Source organism: Podarcis bocagei (assembly GCF_964188305.1).
Source record: "Podarcis bocagei genome assembly, chromosome: 2".
In the NCBI taxonomy this organism is placed as follows: domain Eukaryota; kingdom Metazoa; phylum Chordata; class Lepidosauria; order Squamata; family Lacertidae; genus Podarcis; species Podarcis bocagei.
The window spans coordinates 38,826,316-38,851,992 of NC_138126.1; the positions used below are offsets into that span (position 1 = coordinate 38,826,316).

General features: G+C 40.8%; 1 protein-coding gene across 3 annotated transcripts; it reads right to left on the reverse strand.

Annotated features, from left to right (window-relative positions):
* Positions 1-25,677, reverse strand: CRBN (cereblon). Of its 3 annotated transcripts, none has more exons than XM_081184270.1 (11): positions 25,513-25,677; positions 16,975-17,087; positions 16,026-16,228; positions 15,653-15,802; positions 13,659-13,821; positions 9,157-9,219; positions 7,681-7,765; positions 5,711-5,826; positions 5,009-5,073; positions 4,086-4,217; positions 1-3,174 (listed from the first exon to the last, which is right to left on the reverse strand). In XM_081184270.1, the coding sequence occupies exons 1-11, from the start codon at positions 25,577-25,579 to the stop codon at positions 2,994-2,996; spliced, it is 1,338 nt and encodes a 445-aa protein (XP_081040396.1). In that variant the 5' UTR covers positions 25,580-25,677; the 3' UTR covers positions 1-2,993. The 3 variants fall into 3 exon arrangements, with proteins under 3 accessions (XP_081040396.1, XP_081040397.1, XP_081040398.1); XM_081184271.1 differs by having other exon boundaries at positions 16,975-17,084; positions 25,513-25,646; XM_081184272.1 differs by lacking the exon at positions 25,513-25,677 and adding an exon at positions 24,151-24,473.

Consider the following 25,677-nt stretch of genomic DNA (forward strand, 5'->3'; position numbering starts at 1 on the left):
GAGAAGCATTATTGGTTTTATACTGGAACCAGAAAGCATATAATCTACATAAAGAATTTTTCATTGAGGGTACAACATCCAGCTGCACAACACCAGAATATACGCTTTTAGCAGTTACTTGAAATCACACTAGTTTATAAGCTAGAAAATGTTATGAGCTTGATAATATCAAACCCATTACACAGACTGGGGCAGAAGGCAGAAACAAGTCAACATTAAATGAAATTAGTGGAGTATTTATTTCTCGTTGATCTCACTATAATGCTTTCCCCTTTTTTAAAAAAAATCAACTCCCCCCCCCCCCCGTGTTTACACACATTTCCACCCAATAGGCAAATTTTAAGCTTGCTGACGTCTTGTGTAACTACTCTGTCTTCTTCTGCGGCAACTGCATAACAAAAGCCAGTAAAATATATTGACATCAGTTCATCAAACACTGCTGTTACACAACCTCTGTTTATTGGAAGCTGGCTTGCACACAAACATAGTTGATATTAATAAAAGATGTGGGCAGTGCTTCTGCTGCCTCACCTCTATGTACAGCAAGATCAGGAACAGGTCCTGGCTTGTATCATCTGCATGTACAGGATCTGTGCAATGCAACAAACGTATTGGTTCACTGAAAACGTGGGACCTCCCTGATCCTATGACACTGTGCAAGATAGAAAAGTTTGTTCTATAATATGGTTGGGGTGATGGTGGGGAAGAGGTAGTAAAAGTGATCTGTTCAAGGAGGAGGAGGAGGGGGAAGAAGAAGAGGAAGAGGAAGAGGAAGAAGAAGAAGAAGAAGAAGAAGAAGAAGAAGAAGAAGAAGAAGAAGAAGAAGAAGAAGAAGAAAACATTCTCCCCTCCTACAATGGTGGGTAAGAGAAGTGTTGGAACCTCAGACCTGCTCTTGATCTCATCATGCTTAGGAGGTGAAGAGATGGTAGCAGCATGTAGAGAGAGGTCTTGCAATGGGGCACCGGCTACAGTGAGCATTCATCACATAAGAGATGGAAGAATGAGGTTTTAACATGTAGAAGTCATATTAGCATTACACTATTGTTAGCAAAGGTTCAAAATCCACACATACACACCCCTTACCCACATGCCAGCTTCGCAAATGGTCATGTCCCACCACCATTCAAAACAGAGGCTCCCCCCCCCTTCAAAATTCTTGCCACCCGCAAATCCCACTGATGGCAATGAAAACTCCAGCCTCTTTAAAAACAAAAAACAGAGGCTCCAACATTTTTCCCACTTAAGAGAAAGCTCTCTAGTATCCTGACTCGCTTTAGTACAGCCAGTCATCACAATCCTGTGCTTTTACATTAATGTTTTAATATTGCAATCCTATACAAGCTCCTTTTGGAGAAAATAAAAAGCTAAAATGCTCTCTCTTAACACAACGACCTACATCTCTGTCCAAAATGAGGTTTTAGCTACTATTGCTTTTCACAGCTCAGCGGAGAGACAGTGCTGTAGCACGAAATAAAGGTGATCGTTCAGTTGTGACCGGAATGAGAAATAAAAAAACAACATAGTACTACAGAGGTAGAAGACTTCAAGGAAGCAACCCTGAATTACAGAGTTGCTTGTTCCTATCTATCAAGCACACTGAGTTCCTAACACCCTTTCTGTGTCTAATGCCGTTTATTGCCAGCAAAATAAGCTTTCAGCAGTGGAGTGACGGAAGCCATGGCAGGATCACTAAACTTGGGGGCTTGCTTTTTTTTAAAGCCATTATCTCCCTCCACAGATAAATACATTGGTTCTTATAAAATCAGTAATGCTGTTACTTCAACAAGATACTTAGCCACCTTTAATGAGATCTCTAACAATATATTCTGAAGAAGTGCAGTGACAAAAATGGACTTGGGGAGGGGTGGGGAATACCAATATATGTAAAATAAGTCTGCCATCTGCAGACTTTCCTTGCCAAAGTGCATTCTAAGAAAACAAGGCAAAACACACACACACACACCCACACACACACCTACCTTTCTGCGGTTTTTAGCCCCCATTTCAATAACCCATACATGTCTCCTAAAAACCAACTTGCTCAAATGGGAAGCATTAGTTATAAGTGAATTACACCCTTTCAGACTTTTGACAGACAGCTGCAACTTACCAATGCCAAAAAAATGGCACTGCCAAGGACCCCACAGAATCTTAGACATGTAAAAGAGACACAATCGCAATATGGTAGACGGAAGATATTAACGAAGAAAATTACACTTTATCGCAGTCCTAAACATTTTCATGAATAACTTATGTTTTCGGTTTTTTTTAAAAAAAATCAGTCAGAACATGCCAAATGGAGCAAAATCAGCTAAAGGTGATACAACAAAACAATTCTATAGGGATTTTTTTTAAAAAACAAAGGAATTGCATATAATAGTCCTTTCAGCAGCAGGCTTCTGCCAGCAACCACTTTGTGACGAGGGACCTACTGTCATCACATGAACCCCTATAGGAGGTTTGGGCCTTGTCCTCTTTTAAGGCTTATTCAAGCAAACACTAATACCTGTAAGCTTATTTCACACAGTTAAAAAAACAGGGCTTCTTATAAATTCACAACATTCTACAGGCAAATATAACAGTGGGCAATATCTTATACCTGTTCATTATCCACAAGTTGAGTTACACTCAGTCTTCATTCCTCCTCCACAGTTTTATCTTCCCACCGATAGTATGAGTCTTCTTGCATTATTACAGGGCAAATCTAAGTCTGAGCTGTCTGTCTCAGTGTTTATGAAAGAATCGGGGGGGGGGGCTACTTTTTTTCTCATCTCCGTTGCACATTTGGTACTTCTTCCTCCAGAAGTCTCAATCTTAAAATGTCATTTTTTTCAGGGCCTTTGGAAGCAACAGTACTTTTATCTGCACAAAGCTCAGGTGAACAGATCCTTTTAGATAATCAGACATAAGATGCAGCACTTTGCAGATTTTTTGATTTTTTTTTTTAAGAAGACACTGACTGCTAATTCATCCAAGGTAAGGTTATCTGATCACAGGCAAAGCAACAGTGATCTTTTACCAGATTCATCCTCTGTTTCTGGAATCCTTGGCAGCAGGGCAGAACGGGTCAATCCCCAGAACTTTTGAGGTGACATATCCTTCTTTGTTGAAGTAAACTTCCAGCCTATGTGGCTTCCGCAGATTCTGCACTCGGCTATAGTCCATGCATACCTAGGAGTGGACAGCATGGTATTAGCCTTTTTGAGCAGGATATATCTCATAAATCACTACTTGCAATAGCCCTTACTGTCACTTGGAGCTCACAGTAGCAAAGCCACCACAGTCGTACCTTGGAAGTCGAACTGAATCCGTTCTGGAAGTCCGTCCGACTTTCAAAACATTCGAAAACCAAAGCGCGGCTTCTGAATGCAGCCTGCAGCTAATCAGAAGCTGCGGAAGCCCCGTCAGACATTTGGCTTCCAAAAATAAGTTTGTAAACCGGTACAGAGACTTCCCAGTTTGCAGCATTCGGAAGCCGAAACATTCGAGAAGTAAGCTGTTCGAAAACCAAGGTACGACTGTATAGTACTTCAGCAAGTACTGGCAGAATCCAACCAATTTAAGGGCATGAACTAAAATTATATGGGTGGCTTCTAGAATATGAGTTAACAAATTTGCTTAGAGGTTATTCAGATGTTTAGGCTAGAAACCTTTCCCTGACGGGTAATGCTTATGAGAGTATTTCCAAACAAGCAATAATCCAGTTTGCATTTGAACCAGAACAGCAGCAGGAATATCTGTTTTCTATGCCCTGAAGTTGTTAAAAAATCATTATCTGCATGCAGGAATGGTGAGTACAAATTAAAAGAAATGCTTGAGCCACAAGGAGCTTTGTGATGGATAAGGAAGAAATATATTGCACACCTGATTAAGGTGTCTTGGCTGTCTGTCCCTCCCACCTGCCCAACGCTCAATATTCTGGGGGCTTGGCTTTTTTGGCACCTCCCAGGAACTCTTTATTTTACTAGTTCTTGGGGTATACGCTATGTATGAGGTATACACCAATACAGTAAAAAGCAAAAGCATTCAAACAGCATATTAATACCCAAACCTACTAGCGTTAATGAGAGGCATTTTATTACCCAGGAAACCAGCTGTGCTCTGTGGAAGATCTGCCAGTCAGATTCAAGTTGCAAGCTTTGTACACAGTAAGCGTCTCGTGCACAAATCCATGAGGATTCACATATGCAGCCATAGGCCCACCAAGAGATAAACTGCAAGAAACAAATTTTTAAAAGTCAACTTCGAAAACTCAAGATACTGGTGGCTGGTGAGAAATTAGACATGGGAGTATTACTGTTTTGAAATAACATTAATATTCATCATGGGGGGAGATCACAGAAACATGGAATTGTAGGTGAATGCTATAAATTTTTTTTAATAAATAAATTGGTCTATCTTTTTAATGTTTTTTGTTTTAATTTGTTACCTTTTTATTATGTTGTTATTTGGTTTTATGTTTTTATATTGTAAACAGCTGTAATATATTCTTATGATACAGTAGTATATAGGTATAATAATAATATAAAAATACATAGAAAGATAGATAGATAGTAAGGGGGAGACCAGCCAAGACTATCTGAGGTCAAGGGATGGCATTTCAAGAAACACTCTGCCCCAAAACATTTTGTTACCTGCTTCAACAATCTGGCCAACAACCACATATTGGTTCATTGCCTTAACATGTTTCTGTGAAAATTTCTCAGCAGCAGAATAAAAATTTTCTATAAGAGAACACGAGCACTCTCAGTGATTTTCACATGTATCAGTGAGATCCACTTAGACCCAAACATTTGTAGTCATATATATATATATATATATATATATATATATATATATATATATAAGATTATATTTGTTTTGGGATTATTGTCCACCTAAAATGCAATCTTTACAAATTGCTTGCTAAAATAATAAAATGTATAATTGTTAAAATGCAGTTTAGAAGCTAAGAGGGTATTTATTTCAAGGCAATTTCTACAGTGTAAGCACTTTGCAAACTCACCTGAATATTTCATTTTTAGTAGTTATTTCTGTGTCTTGACAATGCTTACAGCAGAGAGACGTACACTACAAAAGCAATAAAGCAAACATAAATGGGGAAACTAACACTTTTTAACTAACAGAACGGAAGATCCACAAAACATTTTGTTTAAATACTTTAAATTGCAAGCAAAGCAGATTTAATCCAGTAACTTTTCTTAAAAAGGAGACCACTTGGAACCTTCTTTTCCTTTAAGAAGTTTTCATAACTGCTTCCTGAAACTCTTTTTCTGTGGCGGCAATGAAGAGACTGACACATTAAATGTAATAAGGTTGACAACAACCTTATTGAAAGTTGTAAAGATCTAAGACTCGCAAAATTGGAAACACTCTAGACCCAGTGATGGAACAGAGCCACCAATGTCTCTATCCTTGACTGTCCCTCTGGCCATCATCATTCCACATCCCATTTTCCACAAGCGGCAAACCAGATGACAATGAGAAGTTCAAAAGCAGGGCATAAGTGCAATAGCACTCAACCATTGTTGTGTCCAAGTGTCTATAGTCAGGAGCATGCTGTATCCAATCCTGCAGGCAGCCTATAGCCATCGTATCTAGTAGCTATTGATAGCCTTGTGTCTACTCAAAAGTCTTAACTGGGAACTTGCTCCCAGGTAAGCAAGAGAACAATTTCAAGACCTTGTAAGGAGTTCGGTACACTTACTTTGTTCATTATATCTAGTTCACATCGTAATCGCTGAACAGCACTACCAATTTTAAGCAGCTGAATTCGCAGTGCATCATCAATGGGCAGACAAGCAGCAACTCTGTATGAAAAATCTGAAGAAATTCAATTTCATATATTTAAAAGAAGGTCAAGCAGACACACAGCACATTATAATTTCCAGTTAATCAGTGCATAACTATTACAAGGAATCAATCATAATCTACCAGCAATCTTTTTTGGCATCAGCTCAACTGGAATAAACGAAGTGGCAATTTCTGCCACATGCTTTTTAGGAGATGCATACGGACTATGATCTTTAAAAAATGCACTACATATAGCATTAGAAAGAAAAAAAAATCAGAAAGGTGACAATATTGCTTTTTTAATGCAACTCTCTCAGGCTGCATTATGCAAACTGTAAAGCAAGGCAAAGAGCAAAGGCAATGTTAAACCACATAGTTAATCCATTTTCTTATAAATATGAGCCGCTCACTTGTATAGTAATGGAAGTTTCTGTTTGATGCCTGATGTGGTGCTGGGGTTACATGTGATAGTAGCAATCTATATTGTCTATTACTTGACAATGACCACATATAAGTCATTTTTTGTGGCTTTCACACCGAAAATCTGCAATGTTGGGAAGGAAGCTTATGTGCTATTTAAAGCGGACAACTCTAAAAGGTACAGAGGGAACAGGGGTGTGTGTTAGATCCAGACAAGTCCTGAACCTTGAGCCAAAGATTTGCAATTTGTCTGAACCAAAATAGGGTCTTGCCAAAGCACTCTGAAATAAAGCAGGAATCTCCAAAGCCTTTTATGCATTGAGATTCGTAAAATAAATACTGGAAACAATGTGCTTGTCAAAAGTGAAATCTTTCTCCCAAAGCTAGCCAGATAAGGAAAATGTCAGGGTGGAGAAGGGAGGTATTTTTGTTTGTTTTTTGGAACCGTCTAGCCTCTAATCAGGAAGAAATTAGTTAGTGCCTATTCTATTCTCTTTTAATAGCCCTCCTAGCAGTCCCTGCTTGGACAAATGCTGGACATTCAAGTCCTGCTGCTGCTATGCCACATGCCCACATTCACGTCTCTCAAACTAGCTTTGCACTTACTTTCTATAGTTTTCTGCTATGTTGGTGTCAACTGAGCAGAAAATGGGTTTGAAGCTGTCCCCTTCACTATTCATAACTTCCTAGTCTCTCCATTTGAAAATTAGCAGGTGACTTTTCTAGGAGCACCTCTGTTATGCATGCCATTTTCAAGATAAAATTGCTGCCCACCAAACCACAGGAAGGGACGTTCTCCCCACAAAATCAACATTAAAATGATGTCTACTGCTAAGAACCCACTATACATCTTTCCAAAATTTGGCAGAGTTCTTAGCTAGGGATACCTCTCTGTTGTATTCCTCTTAGGCAAATTTCCCACAGAACAATAGGCTAGGGCAAGTAAATGCTTTCTGAAATGCTCTCTCTCTCTCTCTCTCTCTCTCTCTCTCTGTGTGTGTGTGTGTGTGTGTGTGTATAAAAAGGTGCTCAGCACAAACTAAAACCCTAGGGTTTGACCGGCTTTATCCATCCAGGAAGGGCCATTATGCCCACAAACTCTATCCAAGTCTGTCAAACAGAGAAAAGCTAGATTTAAAAAAAAAAACCTGCATGTGAAAACATAAAGTTTAAATTTTCCAAATTAGGCAATGTCTGAATCACTGTGAACTGAAATCAGGTTGTTGTTTTTAAATGCCAAACTGGGATGTGAATTGAATCTTATTGTCTTGAATACACACTATTCATGGCCAATCCCCTATACCATGGAGAACTGGAAAATGTGTAGTGTCTTAATGCGGCCATGAGCTTTCATTGATCAGAGCCTACTTTGCTAGGCAAATGCAACTTTTTCTTCTATCAGTTAAAGTGCATAGAGAAGCAAACAAGAACAATTTTCAAGGAAAAGTTATTTATTAAGAGTACCTATTGGATTTGATGGAAGCGATTCATCTTTAAGATTTTCATCCCACTCATGCAGCTGCTGCTTGACTCTTTCCATCAAGGTTTCCTTGTGTTGGAAGAAAAACCTAATTTAAACATACAAACTCCTTTTTCTTAAAAAAAAAAAAAAGAATGAAGAATAAAGGAGAGAAAGTGTATCTGGCTATATCTTCTGCAGCAAAGTTTCATTAAGAAAGGTGCAGCTTCTTAACACCAAGCTGAAATCCACACACGTATCAATGTCTAATTCACACTTCTATGAATTTCAGCTTGGTGTTAAGCCATGGCACAGCTGAAGTCATACAGTGGTGCCCAAATCTCTGAGCTTTCATTTCCAAAAAGTATTTAGGCCTCCTAGAAATAAAGTTATGGAGCAAAATGTGCAGGTACTTGCTTCTATGGAATAAGATGTGTATGGCTACTTTGTGTACTTTTCATGGTACCAAGGAATGCTTCCTGTTGTTAGATAGCAACAGAATCTCTCTCTCTCTCTCTCTCTCTCTCTCTCTCTCTCTCTCTCTCTCTCTCTGTGTGTGTGTGTGTGTGTGTGTTTTCTCCACAATCAGGACAAGTAGGACATAGCTGAATTCCCATGGTAACAATAAGGTTTTCAGGCATGGTTGTCTCATTAATTCTGCGTTATTGCCATGCCCCTCTGTGGCAGCCATTTTGTGCTTGGCACCCCCAGCCCTCTTTCAAAATTCAAAATGTCCCCACTACTTCAAAAAGCTTGGTGACCCCCTGAATCATACTGTTTTATCCATGGGCAAGATGGGCACATAGTACACCTTTCTTGTTCTAAACATATGTATGCCAACCAATTAGCTCTCTGTAAGGGTTGAGGGAACTGTGACATATTAAAACGTTATGAGTGGTACCCAGTGATTTCACCATGGGGTTTCCACTCATGGAAAGGAGTCATCCTTGGATACAATCCATTTAGCAATCACCAATCTTATCAGTTGATAGTCTTAGACACGCCTTGGTGAAAGTGTGTTGGATGGCAGATGTAAGGCATAATAAAACCATGTAATCCTGCTGCTGAATTAGCCTATGACCCAGTTTCTTCTTCACCAAACTCCTGGCTCCTGCCACTTTGTCATTCCTGATTGCAGGGTGGATTCCAGTGTGTATTGGCAGACTATATCTATCCCTTGCAGAACTTGTACAGTCCAGAGGTTCCCACTCTTGTTAGTCTCGACCAAGACGATTGCATGCTGGTCGAGAGGTGGTTGAACCTGTCAATGCTGTTTAGGTATAGGCCGTGGGGGCAGCGATCTTGCTGAGACAGCAACTTGTGTTTCCTTGGCAATATCTGACAGAAGGTCAGATATCTAACGCATAGTAGCATTTCACTGGTTAGCTGCCATTTTAAAACATAGGTTTGTTCTCTCAGAGGCAAAAAGAACATGCCAGATTGAGAGATAAAACCAAGAGCAAGACCTTATTAATACTTACAGCATCATATAAGGAATACAACCAAGACGGCCAGGAAGTCAGACTAGCACAGTGGAATTTGCGCTGCAAGACAAAACAGATAGAGATATTTACCCTTACTGCTAAGTAATAAATGATATTCTTCAGTTACTAGAGGAAAGAGAACACTTCTATAAATATTTCATCAAGCAAATCTCCCCTCCCCAATGCATGCTCTATTAGCATAATTATTTGTTTCACTATGTTACGATCAAGGTACAAAACACACCTTGTGAACCTGAGAAAACCCTGGTGAGTAGAAAGAAATGTGCTTGATCCCCTTTATTTATATCTTTAAACATAGTTTCCAATACTTTTTTTAATCTGGAGACATCAGGTTGATATTTCTACTGTGATAATTCCAAATATTGCAGTTTAAGTTGATTTTATTCACACCAACCCCAATAGTGCAAACATTACTTAAAATCCAAATAGTCTACTGCAACTGCTTTTCAGACCGTGCTGCCCAGCAATTCAATGGTTCCAAAGTATACCCTCACAGAAGTAAACATTTTAACCCTGTTTTTACTTCTGTGAGGGTACACTTTGGAACCATTGAATTGCTACTGAAGGGTTTTTTAGCCCTGAAAGTTCCTGCACAACTCTCACTCTTTAAAGGCATAATCATCATCAATTACAGATTAAACTAATAAAGTAAAATCTATGGGTATATCAAAATGTGATAAAAAAAAAAATAAGTGAGGCAAGGTGGGACATGCAATTTTGGCCAATCCTCCTACTAGGGCTGGGTGATACCTGGTTTTCAACATCATGCTATACCACCAACTAAACTTCACAATATACAATGTCTGAAATAAGGATGGAGCTATGTAGAGGCATAGAGTGGCTTCACGGTTGTTTCCACATTGTCATTTTTGCAGAGCACACATACATGCATCATGATTCGCAATATATTGCCAGGTCAAAAATTATGAAACTGATATCACAGTAGAGGACTTCAAACCAGTATTGGACAATATATTGATATATTGCCCAGTTCTACCTTCTACAAACCTCTGGGCCATTATTCAAACTATGCCCACTTCTGGAACAACTTTTCAGGGACTGTAAATGGGTAGTAGGTAGGGGGAAATAAGCAAAAATGGAATGCTTCCTTCGTATGAGTTGCTTCGTACAAAGCCACAACAGAATACAAACCGATATAAACACATCTATTTCCTTCTTGTTTTTCACAGCACACCACTGTGTGAATGATGCAGGCCAAAATGAGTTTGGAATACAAGGCATTCTCATCTGTGTGAAAGCAACCTTGGTCTGTTTGCATTTATGAGGTCCAAGCTGCTGCAATCGTACAGAAAAGCTCTTCAAACGGCTTGGGTTAAGTGAAGCTGTGTCTATGCTGCTGCATATATCAGGAAGCTGCAAAACTCACGTATACATTCCAGTTATTAGCTGAAACACAGCATTTGGGGGGGGGGGGAGCTAAGCCTCAAGAAAAGGTAAAAGGGATCCAAGAGATCACAAAAGAGAAGAGGAAAGCTAACAATATTCCTTGAAGATATAACGGTCATTTTAAGTTACCTCCAAAATTAGGGACCATAGTTATAAACACCCACTTAAGGACTTTTTAAAGACATCAGATTTACTCTGAGCAATGGTTCAAATAGCTAACACTATTTTCTGCAAGTTTTATTTTGAGGGTGAGATGTGGAGTCTTTGTTAATAGTGCTACATGGATGAACCACACATTCTACCTTTCCCCAAAGCTAGCAAATTAATACCAAGAGAGGAAATGTGAGTGACTTTACACAAGCGCTGAAGAAGTCTGATGTTGGGAGATTATTCCGAGACTTTGAAAAAAAAAGTTTTGTTAAACTAGTGCTTGTGGGAATAATTGCATTTATGATAAACAGACCTGTGCTCTGCATTGAAAGAGGCTATCACAGCAGGTATCCAAAGAAGTGAAGATTAATATAAAAAATATTCCTTTAATAAGAAGGATGTGATTGCTTGAGACCGAGAGTGAAGCAAATTTGGGAATGGCCTGGCTAGCAATAGATAAGGGCAGAATAGAGAACTCCAGAAAGCAGCTTAGCCAGGCAAATAACTAGGCAGTAGGAACTATGTGTCCATAAGAGGTGTAAAGAGATCAATTGGAACTTGAGAGAGTTTAAACAGACGTATGACTGATAAATGGAAGAACCACGCGGTCCCAAAATGCCAAAAATAAATAAAATGGCACACACCTGTTGCAGTGAATTCAAACCTAGAAGTGTAACTGGAGCTAGAAGTGAGGGAATCCACCTTCCTCTGATGAAGAATCAGAAGTCTTCATACCAATTTCCCCTTCAGTTCACTAGTCTGAATTGCACCCAATTGAATAGTTACTTCAAAACTTCTCATTTAAGTACTTTACTATGGAGAGTGGCAACAAAACTGCCAGGAACTTGCTAAGGCTTGAACATGCATGACCATTAAGGTCAGGAAAAGTTATGGCGTTAATCCTGAGGAAAACTATTCGGGTATAACAGGATAGGGCTCATCTTCAAATGAAAAAGAACTGCACAGCACATAGCCACCACAGCAAGAGCATCTCAGTGAATTCTGTTTACTTGGATAATGTTGAGCAACTGGAAGATTTGACCCAAAACACTATCTGAACAAGGCTGGGGCATTAGTTTGTGCTCTTCTTCATCTAGTACTCTTCAGGTTCCTGCAGGTTTCTTCTGAGAGATTGAAAGCCCTCTTTTTCCAGCCAAGTCACTTGGAAAGGGAAGAAGACATGTTTTGGGGCTGCTCTGATGAACAGGGTCCCAGACGTCTGCACCAAGCACCTGAACTTGCACCTCTGGCTACATTTGGGCATCCGGTTGGCCACTATGAGAACAGAGTGCTGCCCTATATGCATCTTTAGCTTAAACTATCAGTGCATTTCTTATGTTCTTACGCATTAAAAGTAAAAAGTTTCCAGCCATCAACCAATCTGACTTAGGACTCAGCTAGACTGGCAGAGAAACAGATTTATATGCGTTGTGTGTGCGATATAACATTGTGCCACCAGATGGCAACGTGGAGCCCCGTTTTTCTCTACCTGCTTTCCCTGTTTAAATTAACAACGCTTTAAACTGAAATGCTTCTTTGATCCAGCCCCAGTCCACACTTTTTCCCACACAATTAGAAAAAGGGAAACCTGCAAACAAGTTTTCCAGTGCGGTGTGTTCCTGCTCGTGGTTCCACCCGTTTTTCAGGATACAGTGGTACCTCTGGTTACGAACTTAATTTGTTCCAGAGGTCCGTTCTTAACCCGAAATGAGGCACACTTTGGCTAATGGGGCCTCCTGCTGCTGCTGCTGCGCGACTTCTGCTCACATCCTGGGGCAAAGTTTGCAACCAGGAGCAACTACTTCCGGGTTAGCGGAGCTCGTTACCCAAAGTGTTCATAAGGAGGACGGTACGTAACCTGAGGTTCCACTGTACGTCATTTACCCACCCTCAGTTTTCATTTTCTGCCCAAATGAGCATGCACAATTCTCCTAGGATGTTCTTGTAACAAGTTCCACAATATTTGTTGTACTTCACCAAACCTTGGGGCTTCCTCAAGCATGCAAGCACTTCCTCCTTGTGCGCAGTTAGTGTGCCGGAAGCGGTTTCGTCATGCTGGCCACATGACTCGGAAAGCTGTCTGGACAAACACCGGCTCCCTCGGCCTGAAAGCCAGATGAGCACCGCAACCCCATAGTCACCTTTGACTGGACTTAACCATCCAGGGGTCCTTTACCTTTTTACCTATTTTGGCAACATAAGCACCCACACCTCGAGAATATATTTGCTATTAGTACAGTGGTACCTTGGTTCACAAACTTAATCTGTTCCGGAAGTCCGTTCTTAAACCAAAACCGTTCTTAAACCGAGGCGCGCTTTCCTAATGAGGCCTCCTGCTACCGGTCCCCTTCCACTGTTTGGGTTCCATTCTTAGACCGAGGTAAAGTTTGAAAACCAGGACACTACTTCCAGTTTTGCAGAGTTCATATACTGAATAGTTCGTAAACAGGGCTGTTCTTAAACTGAGGTACCACTGTATATAAGATAGGAAAGAAAGCCGGAACTAATCCTGCATTATTCCTCTGAAGACACATGGAATCTGTCACAATCTGTTCCATTTCCATAAGGCATGAAACCTACAGCATATAGCTTAACACACATTTTGACTTAAGCCTCTCAAATTAGTCTCCCCCCACACACTTTCCTTTCCTTACACACACACACAAAAAAGACCTTTCCTTCAAATGAGTAGCCAAAAGATAATTGGAACCAATTATAACTTGTCTAATATAAAATGTGCAGCTGCCCATTGTGGTGAACTGATAAGTCACACAAATAATCTGCGGCAGCAGGGGGTTGACAGGCACCGTCCCATTTCATACGTCTTTCTATAAAAGGAGAGACACACAGATGGAATTTATATTGATTTTTGAAATGTCATACCAAAAACGTAAAAAATAAAAATACCATTAGCTTCTGACCTTTTGATATTTCTGCCGCCATTGATGTATATGTTGATCCTGCCATGCTGCAGGCTTGGAAGAAGGAAATATGTGGCATCTGCTGCAGGACTCCAGCTGCACTGCTGACATAGTTGAAGGCAGAACTCGCTCAGGGAGGATTTGCACCTTTGCCTGCTGTATTCTGATAAAGAGATTTCACACAGGTATGAAAACTGTCTGTCTATTTACTCAGCCCCTTTAGCTACATCAATAAGACATCTGGGGGAAAATAAATTTCCCATAAATTTTAATGGATTTTAAAAATCTCACTTCCACATTTTACTTTTGCAGCCTATAATGGATACTTATTTGGTTGGATTTTCCCCAGTGCTAGTTAAACCCCAAGGGTCAATAGACGTGCTCCTGAATATAAGTGTGTTCTTTTAAAATGGGCAAAGATATTAAAACCAAACAAGTTCCAAGTCTTAAGCAAAGCTTGCTGCCATCGCGAAACTTGTCTCCTCCCGATATGTGTTATTCAGCTGACATTCCACAGGTAATATCCAATCATCACGAAAATTTTAGTTGAAAAACATGTAAAACATAAGACAGGTCTAGACAAAGAACTTTATTCCTCAATATTCCTCTTTTTTCCAGATGTCTTTGATCTCTCCCAGTGTAGAATGGTTACAAAAACCATGCCACCACTACAGAAGAGAACAATCTTATAGAGATGTAGTCAACCAAGTCCAACTCAGAGTAGACCCATTGTAATTAATGAACCTAAGTTAGTCACATCCATTAACTTAACAGGTCTTCTCTTTGAATACCACCCTGTTTAAAAAACATTCCCATAACACATATAGTTTCTGACATTAATGTGTGCCGCCATCTTGTGTTCAAATTGCTACATTCCAAGTGAGGATTATGAATTTATTACGAGGGAAACACGTATTTAAATCATTTTCATTCTATACACACAGATTTCTGCAAAACAGACAGAGACCTTAATCATATATTTTTCCTAGTGCTTCCTTTTCAGAAGGTAGTCCAACAGTGGCCAGCTATGGCTCAAAACTTTTCCAGGTTAAGAAAAAAGTGGGATTTGGGGGGGGGAGAACCCAGACTTTTTTTTTTTTTTAGATGAAACCCCCCAAATTTAAAAGTTGCTGAGGGTTCTTAGGGTGGCAAGTTATGGAAGGTCAACACCACTGCCCCCTGTCAGGAAAACAAGCCTTTTAAAAAAAATCTCAGAAACCCCCATCTAGCAAAGGACAGGAAACAACCCCCCTTTCCCAACCTTCTGCATAGTTGGTCAGGAAAAATTTTCCTCTTCTCCCAGGCCTTTGGCTTATTGAACAATCTATGGCCTTTTAAACTGTTGGGTTTATATATATTGTAAAGTGCCCTGTGATCTTCGTAAGAATGGCAGTATAGAAATTTAATTAAAAAATAATAATCTTAGAATTGGAAGAACTTTTAGTTAGGAGTTTGTTTTTTAAAAGTTAAAGACAGCTTTAAATGTTATTTCTGCATTAATTATTGCTATTTATGATGCTGTTTTCTGTAAAGAGTCATTATCTATTAAACATAAATATTTTATTATTGTTCATCCTCTGCTAGGTCTCTGATGTTGAGGGATAAAGGGAGTAATAAATATCAGTTGTGCCACAAAAGTGGGCGATAGTTTTCAGAACCGCTGAAGAGAATAAATGCACTGCTTCATAAAGACATAATCCATAATTTTAAAGGTGCGCATTTATGTAGCACACCATCAAACACCCTGGATTAGTTAACAGTATGACACAGCCAAAATCATATTTACATGGCAAGGAAGTGGCTTCATACCATACACCTGTACACATAAAAGGTATTATTACTCATTACTTAGACATCCCACCTATTTCTCTAAGCAACACCAAACTGTGAAGAGAGAATTTTGAGAAAATTTAAGACTGGCAAGATTGCTAAATTTTGCCGGATATAAACAGGCTCCCCTGTTCAACATTGCCACATATTCCTTATTTCCTTACCCATCTGATTGAGTCCTTATTTCAAGAACCTTAAACCTCTGCCTTCCCACTGCTTTTACTTTGACTGTTTCAATTCCATACTCTTGTGCTTCTCGATAGGCATAAATTTCTGCTGTCGTTCCAAAATGTGCTTCTCTTTCAAGTACGTTACTAAGAAGAAGAAAAACCAACATATCAGGAAAAGCTACTGTAAGCTTGTTTCAGAATTACCTCTTCATCAAGAATCTTCAGTTTCCCCCTCAGCCCCCAAGCTGCTCGGGATTTTCAGGAAATGAGTGTAACAACACGAAACAACAATGCAATAGTCCATAACATTCTCCATTACAGATATGGCATAAATTTCACATAACTGCAACTCTATTTACTAATTTACCTGTATGCAAGAACAGCAAAGGTTCTGTCTTTCTGTATTAAATTCCGCACCATGCTAACCTCTTGGGGGCTAAAGAGCTGAAGAGGCAGTGTTTGTCCAGGAATCAACATTACCATCAGATGGGGTAAGACTGGAATAGTCTGACAACTGTCATCATCATGGACAGTCCTTCCATGAAACTCTTCCATATCAGATCCTAAATACTTTCCAAAATAAGAAATGAAAAGCAGTTAGAAGTCGCAATTCAGTGGGAGGGTTCTTGGAATCGTTCACAGTTTATAAATGCAAAAATTAAAGACAACAGAGCTTTGGGGTGAATGGACTAGATCTACGGAACCCTAAGAAAAACAAAAATAGCCACTAGTGTTTCCCATGCTTGCAGTACAATTGAGCCTCATCTTCTACACATTTAACATATGCAATTTTAATCGTACGAGCTTGGCTACACCTCTGTTCCTGATCCATTCCAGCCTTTTTCTTCTGCCTTTGTGTCTCTCTGTCTCCCTCCCTCCTCCTCCCTTCTGCCTGGTGGTCGCTGGCATATGAAGTAAGAAGAGGCAGTGGACACACAGGGAAGTCTCCTTCCCCCTTGCCGGCTAAGGAAAAGGTAATTTTGGCTACGTGCAACCATTGGAACTAAACCCCTGCATACTAGGCAATGTGACTGTAGTGCTAACTGGAAGTGAGTGCACAGCCCTATAAGAAGATACTTTTCCATAACAGTCCACAGGATTAGGCCAAAAGTTGCTCTAGTAGGAGAACATGGCTGGATTTAGGTTCACTTTCTTGCTACTACCATGAGATAAAATTGGAAGTCACAGGAAAAAGTAAAATCTCCTTGGGAGTGGAAGATGGTTTTTGATGGTTCCATATACATAGTCCCTGGGGCTCTAACTTTCCAACATGGAACACACATGCTGAGGAAAGAGCAACAATATGACACACATACCACATGTGAAGTTGGCAGGCTAGTATCAAAATTAATGATGTTTGGCTTTTCAGTCTCCTTGCTGTCTTGATCTTCAACTTCCATGTCAACGTCATCTTCTTCCTCACTCTCTGCTAAAAAGTCCAAGAAAGTTTTTTGAAAAACAAAAAAACAAGTTGTCAAAAAAATAAAGTACCACAAGTATTAAATTGCCTAAAATAGTTGATATCAGGGAAATATTTCCGAAAAAAATGATGGTGAAAGTCCATCACTTGCAATGTATTGTGACAAATTATAATATAATATAAGCAGTTGCCTTATATGGACTAGCCAAATATCATTTACACTACCTAGAAACAAGTGTCCAACTTAAATAAATGTCTTTTCAGGTTTTGTTAAATAAATGCCCAGGAATTACTCTACAATACTTTCTTGTGCACATAAAATATATGCTTTGCCATTGGGATATATGGTCCCTTAAGTTCCTCTTCACTCCGTGCCCACAAAAACTGTTCTAGAGGGTTGGGCAACCCTTTGCAGAAGTGAGGCAAGTGGTAGTGGGGGGAAGGTCACTGAGCTTCTTCAATCCACAGGAAGCCCATAGGATCCTGGTTTCTTCAGCAAACAGTGAGAGAAAAGTCTGCATCCAACCCACGAAACAGAACAGAAGCTCTATGTACTGAGCTCTACAAAAACAATATGGATCTCTGCGTGACGGACTCAAAAGGCTAATATGCAAAATGCTTGTGACAAAGTCACCAGTGATATTTTTGAAGAAGGTGGTAAAATGTGGGCTGGATGAGGTTACTGTTAGGTAGAGTTGCAGTTAGCAAAGAGTGATCACTAATGGTTTCTCATTATCCCGGAGAAAACGGACAAGTGGAATGCCCCAAGGTTCTTTCCTAGGCCTGTTGTTCAAAGTCTTTATAAACGATTTGGATGAAGGAATTGAGGGGATGCTCATCCAATTTGCAGGTGACACCAAACTGGGAGGGGTAGCAACTGGACGCCTAAAACAAATTAGACATTTCTCACAGCAATATCTCACTTTCAAAATCACTTTGTTGTAATGGTACTTTATTAACCACACCACTTTAGTTTTTACGGTACCTCCATTAGAAAAATGCTAACCATGCAGGTTAATTTTTTGAGATTCTGATAAAAAATCAGAATGCCAAATCAGGTAAATAAGATGGATATGGAAAGATGTTCTGGGCCAAACTAGACATGACTTTTACTGTGCAGTTTCGTTTTGTACGGCTGTTCTTTGTTTAACATGTTGCTGGCACAAGGGACATACAAGATTTGGAATGTTGCCTGTGGGTGGTGGTTTGGAGAGGATTTAATCATTTGCTTCCATCATGGTCCAATCAGAATATCCAGTTGACCTATTTGTTAAACAAAATGTAGCTATGAAATGCCAAACTGCATTATAACAAGCACATCTAGTTTGTTCCGCAGTCTTGGGCTAGTTCTAGCTGAGTAGTCAAGGCACTCACACCCATTCATGAATTACTGTAGAGCAGAAATCTATGATGATTTGCATCTTTTCATGCTTCTTTAATATTCTAATGCCACTTTAGCAAACATTCCCAGTGTTTCCTGTAATTGTATGTCCCTTTTTTTAAAAAAAAACAAACAGCAAACAGAATACCCTCAATACCATAGATAACGTAAACCATAATCTTTGCACCTGATTTGTAGCCTCTAAATCAGTAGGGTGCATTAACATTTTTCCTTTCCATACTAGCTCTCTAACCCAATTCTGGTGTTAGTTCTACTAACAGGTAAACATGGAGACACAGGTGTGCTGCCAAACCTCTCCACTATGTCATCATTACCACCTTCAATTAATCTGATGGTAAAGATCTGGAGCAGGGAGCCTCCTCTACTCATGGAGATTCCATGCACAGTTTAGAAAACCTCAGACAAAAACTAAACTATGGGGCCAAGCACACTTTCTTAGGCAGGGCATTCCAACATCCCTTTCTGCCCATCAACCATACATCAGATGATGGGAAGACAAACTGGAAAAAATATCTTTCTTCTTTGGCCAGAATTTAATTTGAAGGGCTTGTTTAGTTGTGATTCTTGTTGCTACCTCCATTCTAATCCCCTGGGTTATGGCAAATTAACCTGAAGGAAACAATCCCTCCGCACAATTACATTTAAAAATACACAGCTGCTCAGCTGTTAGGTGAACAGGCAAATTATTTCACAAAAACTACAGTAAAAGGCCAGATGGAGAGTGAAACACAGTGTGGAACAGTAGGAGTGCATCATAAAACATGGGTGGCATTTTTTTACTAAGCTGTAGAAAGCTAAGTCATAAAGTGTAGGTCTGTTCACCCCATTGAAACAGCAATCATTGCTCTCCATAATGTAGGTCAAGCTACAAGTCACCATGGTGAGCACAGCTCAGCCCCCAAACTCCAAGAGACGCCTAGGATCAAGGGTAGTCAATATGGTAATGTCCGGATAATGCTGGATTGAAACTCCTATCATCCCTGACTATAGGTGATGCAGGAAGTCCAACAATGTATAAGGGACACCACATTAGCTAACCTTGATCTAGACCACGAGGGTGATGAATGATTCTACCTTGCCATGACATTCCTACACCATTTTATCAATATGAACAGTATTGGCATACCATGACACATTCAACACACAAGGTAAATTAAAATTTACTGTCTTGAAATTTTAAGAGTCAAAATGACACTTCTTTCCCTGCACTGCTGTTGCAGAAGCAACTATAGCCACATACCGTGGTACCTCGGGTTAAGTACTTAATTCATTCCAGAGGTCCGTACTTAACCTGAAACTGTTCTTAACCTGAAGCACCACTTTAGCTAATGGGGCCTCCTGCTGCTGCCGCGCCACCGGAGCACAATTTCTGTTCTCATCCTGAAGCAAAGTTCTTAACCTGAAGCAATATTTCCGGGTTAGCGGAGTCTGTAACCTGAAGCGTATGTAACCTGAAGCGTATGTACCATTGTACTTAATTTTGCTTCTGAAATCTTAAAATGCTGGTCTCATATTTTCTATGCTGTTTGAACACAGAGTAGCTCATCACCAATTTTCACATTTCATAAATAGTTTATCAGGTTATGTCACCTTTCAATAATTTTTTTAAAGGCCCATTTGCAGAAGGCAATTTTATCTACATTCCATTGTAAAGCTTTCCTTTGAAGCTCGATCAAATGGTGGATGCAACCTTTAAAATGTGCTGCCATTTACTTTTAGCATGAGGTCGTGTTTCATTCTCAAGACCACCTCATGCTAAGCGCTCTTCTGTTTCTCATTTTCACTTATTTTAACACGAAAAGAAGTGGCAGCCTAACTGTGCTGCATTTTGGCTGAAAGAGCCTAAAGCCTGTGAAGAGCGATGACTCATCTTACTGCAGTGGCACAATGGAAAAAAACCATCACTTTAGCCTATCTTTCTCAGATGCAAGACAAAATACAGGTGGATGAAGACACCACACATCTTGCCTTCTATCATCTTAAGATGGAAGTGAAATTACACACATATTTTAAGATATATTAAATTAAGGTAAACATCCAAAGTAATTTCCAGAGGGATAGCTGTGTTAAATGTTGCAGCAAAAAATAAGAGTTCACCACAGAGGCTTATGCCACGACCAATTTGTTAGTGTTTCAGGTAACACAGTACAGTATGGTTTGCTGTTGTGCAAAACAACATATTTTATTTATATTTGAAACATTTATATTCTGCAGGATATGGATTAAGAAGTTCATTTGTCAATAGTCTTGTGATACTGAAGTTCTCCTTTGGATAACTGGGGAACAGTAATTATGAGTCTGACACTTTTGAGAGTCGCAGTTTTACAGAAAGGGCACAGTCACAGTCTTTGATTGTACATTTCTACAACACAGGACAGCATACTGAATGGTTGAAGAAAGGTTCTGAAGGCTCATAGCAGTGGGTTATGTACCAACCTCAGGTAGAACCAGCAAAACTGTTAAAACTCTTGTGTGTGTTTTAGGCAAGAACAGAAATGTACTGTATTGAAAAACAGCTAAACAACCACTTGCATCTGGTTGGGCTTAAAAGTGGATCCCAGGTCACAGGTAGTAGATCCCAAAACGCTGGTACTACTGCTCTAATTAAATCATCTGCTCTAAGGCTGAATCTCCCATGTTGTCTATTAAACTTTGTTTGGCTACTGGCATCCATGGCATGGTGAAGTTTGCTTTCTTCCTGCTCTCTGATGATAGTGCAACAAAATCTATAGAGATGGTTACCCAACTTCTAAATTAAGTTGCACTATAAGCAGAGAGCAGGAGAAAAGCAAAGTTCACAATGCCAAGGGTGCCAGTAGCCAAAAATAGTCTAATTGCTCAATACAAATGGTTCAAAGAATAAAGTCAAATTACATACTGAACAGAAACCCAAGTTGCCACAGTCTTATGCAAAAGCAACCAAATTTTCCATATGCAAATAGTATGTAAACTGAGCATTCCTCCCTGAACACTAGACTAATACTAAGAAGTCTTATTAATATCAATTCTACATATTAACTTGCAGCCAACGTATTACAAGAAAACAGCTGGAAAAACAGGTTTAGTCACAACCTTTCCTTTCAGTTTCATTCTTTAAGGATAACACCTACCACAGTATCCATGCAACCAGCCTATTGCACATGACTAAGCAAAGTATGCTGTTTTCTCCCTTCATTTCCTTTCCACCTTTACTTTCTTGCAACCATTCCAATATGCCCAGCTGCTCACCTTGTTCATTTCCTCTCTGAAGTATATTCCAAGTGAAAGCTTTTCAGGAAATGCGACTCATTCAATAGAATAATATACTACTATTGCTAACTTGTTTTTAACACGTAGTAAGGAATCATTCTGTTCTTAACAAGCAAGGAATCGTTTTGATTTCTAACCTAAACCCAATGAAGAAAATAATTTTATTGTGAACTATGTATTGAATCTGACTGTGCTCGACACCTCATAACTAATTAAAGGTAAAGGTAAAGGTACCCCTGCCCGTACGGGCCAGTCTTGCCAGACTCTAGGGTTGTGCGCCCATCTCACTCAAGAGGCCGGGGGCCAGCGCTGTCCGAAGACACTTCCGGGTCACGTGGCCAGCGTGACATCGCTGCTCTGGCGAACCAGAGCCGCACACGGAAACGCCGTTTACCTTCCCGCTTGTAAGCGGTCCCTATTTATCTACTTGCACCCGGGGGTGCTTTCGAACTGCTAGGTTGGCAGGCGCTGGGACCGAACGACGGGAGCGCACCCCGCTGCAGGGATTCGAACCGCCGACCTTTCGATCGGCAAGCCCTAGGCGCTGAGGCTTTTACCCACAGCGCCACCTGCGTCCCACCTCATAACTAATTATGCATGCCCAAAAACTTAGCAGAAGGCAGTTAGACCTGTCTTGATTTTTTTTTTAAATGGAAATGCTTACTTTACTGCTAACGATCAATAACGTGTGGCGAAGTAAAAACCCCTTAAACAAAAATGAAAAATATAAAGTCTGAGGTGAGCAGATGCTTATAATTGAGGCATCATCAAAAAGACCCAGCTGTCACCCCTCTACATGGTATGACATTGTACAAATGGGGTACAGTGTTCAGCTGAAATCTGGCAGGCCCTGCAAAACAGCAAATAGCCTATGGTCAATAGCTAGCCCCATCACTGTTGCAGATGACATAGTGTGAGTGTCAAAGAGTAGTTTTCTACTAATCTTCACAAAAAGAAAAGAGATAATGGTCTATTTTTTCCAATTAGAAGTGGCCAAAATTTTCCCCCTTTTCTTATTTTTCAGTTCGAAACACGCAGAAATTCAGCTCTGCCCTCCTAACAGAGGCTGCCTGAATATATAATAGTAAAGGATTAGTAAATGGAACACAGATCTAATGTAGATAGCCCTTTGAGTCTTCTCTTATCAAAGTAAACCAGTAATTGTTTCCCTAAGCTACCTTCTCTTACCACTACAGCACATCCAACTGAAAGCTATTCAGATAAAATATATATGGCCTGCTACAGACATATTTTAAACAATTTGGGCTTTTAGTTGTTTGTGGTTTTGTTTTTTAACAGAATCAAAATTTATATTGACTCCAGAAAACCCTGTATTCATCACAGCCAAATTTATGGCACCTCTTTTGCTCATATGACACTTTCTCTTTCATCACAGAACAATCTCCTCAGCAGCCATTTCAGCTGGTCACTAGAATTATGTAACTTAACTTCAAGAAACAGCATACAGTATTCATTTTCTTGTTTCTCTTTCCCTCCCTATTCCTTTTTTACTGAATCTATTAAAGTGAAAGTCCGCAGGCCAGTACTCTTGTTCTTAAATCTCTGTACAGTGGTACCTCAGGTTACGAACTTAATTCGTTCTGGAGGTCCGTTCTTAACCCGAAACCGTTCTTAACCTGAGGCACGCTTTCGCTAATAGGGCCTCCATTCTCATCCTGGGGCAAAGTTCTCAACCCAAGGTACTACTTCTAGGTTAGTGAAGTTTGTAACCCAAAATGTTTGTAACCCGAGGCACCACTGTATAGTACCTAGAACATTTTGGGTGCTTTGTAAATGATAAATAGTAATTTAAAAAACTATTGTGAACCACTCCTTAGCATATATCATCAATCTTTCCCCCCATTCCCCATTGACAGACAACATCACAGAGATTAGTTATGGCAGCTTAAAACAACACCTCACAATTCAGAGTGAGTGACCTGCTGGAGATACATCAATGGCATCCATCTGTTTCGGGAGAAAATGGAGTGCACCTCCAAGTGTGAAGTCAAATCGTTGTGATAGCGCAGAAGTGACCTCCCTGGAGCACAAGCCTGGGAAGTGTGTGTGGAGGTCCTGGGCTACCCAAATGACAAGACCCCCTACTCAGCCTCATTGATGGGGGAAAGCAGAACAGTATGTCTGGCACCAGCTTGGCTGCATGAGTTGCCAAAAGTAGGCATACAAGGTGCCATCCAACTATCTTAGGGACTCCACTCTGGATTTTGTGTAAGGTTTACTTCTTAGCCTTATACCCCTGATGACACACAGGGGACAGATATCACAATCACTTGGGGACATTTGGCTGACTACTGTTTGACAAAGAAAAGCAAATTTTAATACTCCTACTTTACAAGTCTGAACTGTTACTACTATACAGCACAATGTTTATATAGTAGCAGCAGATTTGTGAATACTTACCACAAGCCCTTACACATTTCCCCCCTTGTTCCAGTTCCTTAAATCCTAATGGCCTATGTCTCAGTCTGCTGCTTTTGATTCTTATTCTTGTTCTTGGTTCTCACCTCCACCAGCTTTCCAGTACCATGTTGCTTATTCTCTTTCTGCCCCAGTCATACAATATTTCCCCCCTGGCTCCATTCCAAACGCCAGATCCCTCACCACCAAATGTCACAAATACCCATCCATCTTCCTGCCTTTATTGTTTCCTCGCCAAAATATGATACCTCACTATTACTCCAGACTCTTCTTAATCTGTGACCCTGGAAGATTTCCCCTACCCTCCCTTAACACTTCAGTTCTCTGTCCTACCTCAAGTTCCAGGCTCCAATACTCTCTCAAGACCACAATTCCCTACCCTTCCTTTTCTGTCCACAACAACATCCCAGCGCCCGCACTTGCACTTTTCCCTTTCTGTTCCTTCAGGTCACCATCTCCATCTTCGCACTCATCTTTGGAACCAAGGATTGCAGCCTCGGTTCCCTCGCACAACTCCTATGCCTTTAGTGGCACCGGAGAGAGGCAGAAACCTAACTGGAAAAGTCCTTGCATCCTCCTGCGATAAAAAACCCACACATATGTCCACCTGTTTGCTGTGTTGCTTAAGGAGCAGGCAGGAGTGGTTCCAGATGCTCCTCCAGCTTTATGCAGGCAGATGGCAGCAGGATGCTAATTCCTCCCAACGCAGTCTCACCCTTCCTTGCCTTTGGATTGTGTCAGCTTCTCTCTTGTCCTACTCCAGACACACCCCACTTTTCCAACTTAAGGCCACCCATCCCAGTCCCTGTCCCCGCACCCACCGCCTATGCCAAGGAATCCAGTACCCCATATTATCTGGGTCTCGGCACCACCTCTTCCCCAGTACACCACACACATTTTCCCTCCCCCAATTCCTGAAACTGCCAGCTCTCACCCATGCCTTGCCCTCTCCCAAAGCAACTCCAGTTCCTAAAAGCCCTAGCGGTGCGGTTTCCTTAAGAGCCCCCCCCCCTTCCCAATTTCTTTGCTTCCGATACACCCACTCCCCTATTTCCTTCCTCTCTTCCCCACAAACCTCTTTAAACACACCCCAACTGTCACAAACCCCCGGCCCCCTCACCCCACCCCACTCCTCCTCCAGGAAGCTCTTCGGAGCCAGTGGCTTTTACCTTGCCCGAGTCTTATTGCCCCCCACCCCCAGTAGCGCCCCATTTCTTTTTGCCACGCACTAGGCGCCGCCGCCCCCCACCCAAATACCTCAGGAGACTTCGCACGCCCTTCTGCCTCCCCCGCCGCCCACCCTTGAAGGGCCGGCCCGCGCCGCGCGCCGGGAGCGACCATTACCGGGAATGAGCTGCAAGTGGTTCCCCATGTTGTTATCCTGTTCTCCGCCTCCTTCGTCTGCGGCCATCGCTGTTTACCCGGAGAGGAGCCTGGGAAGGCGCCGCGAGGAGGGAGGGAGGGAGGGAGGGAGGCGGCCCTTGCAAGGGGAGCTGCGAATCCGGCGGG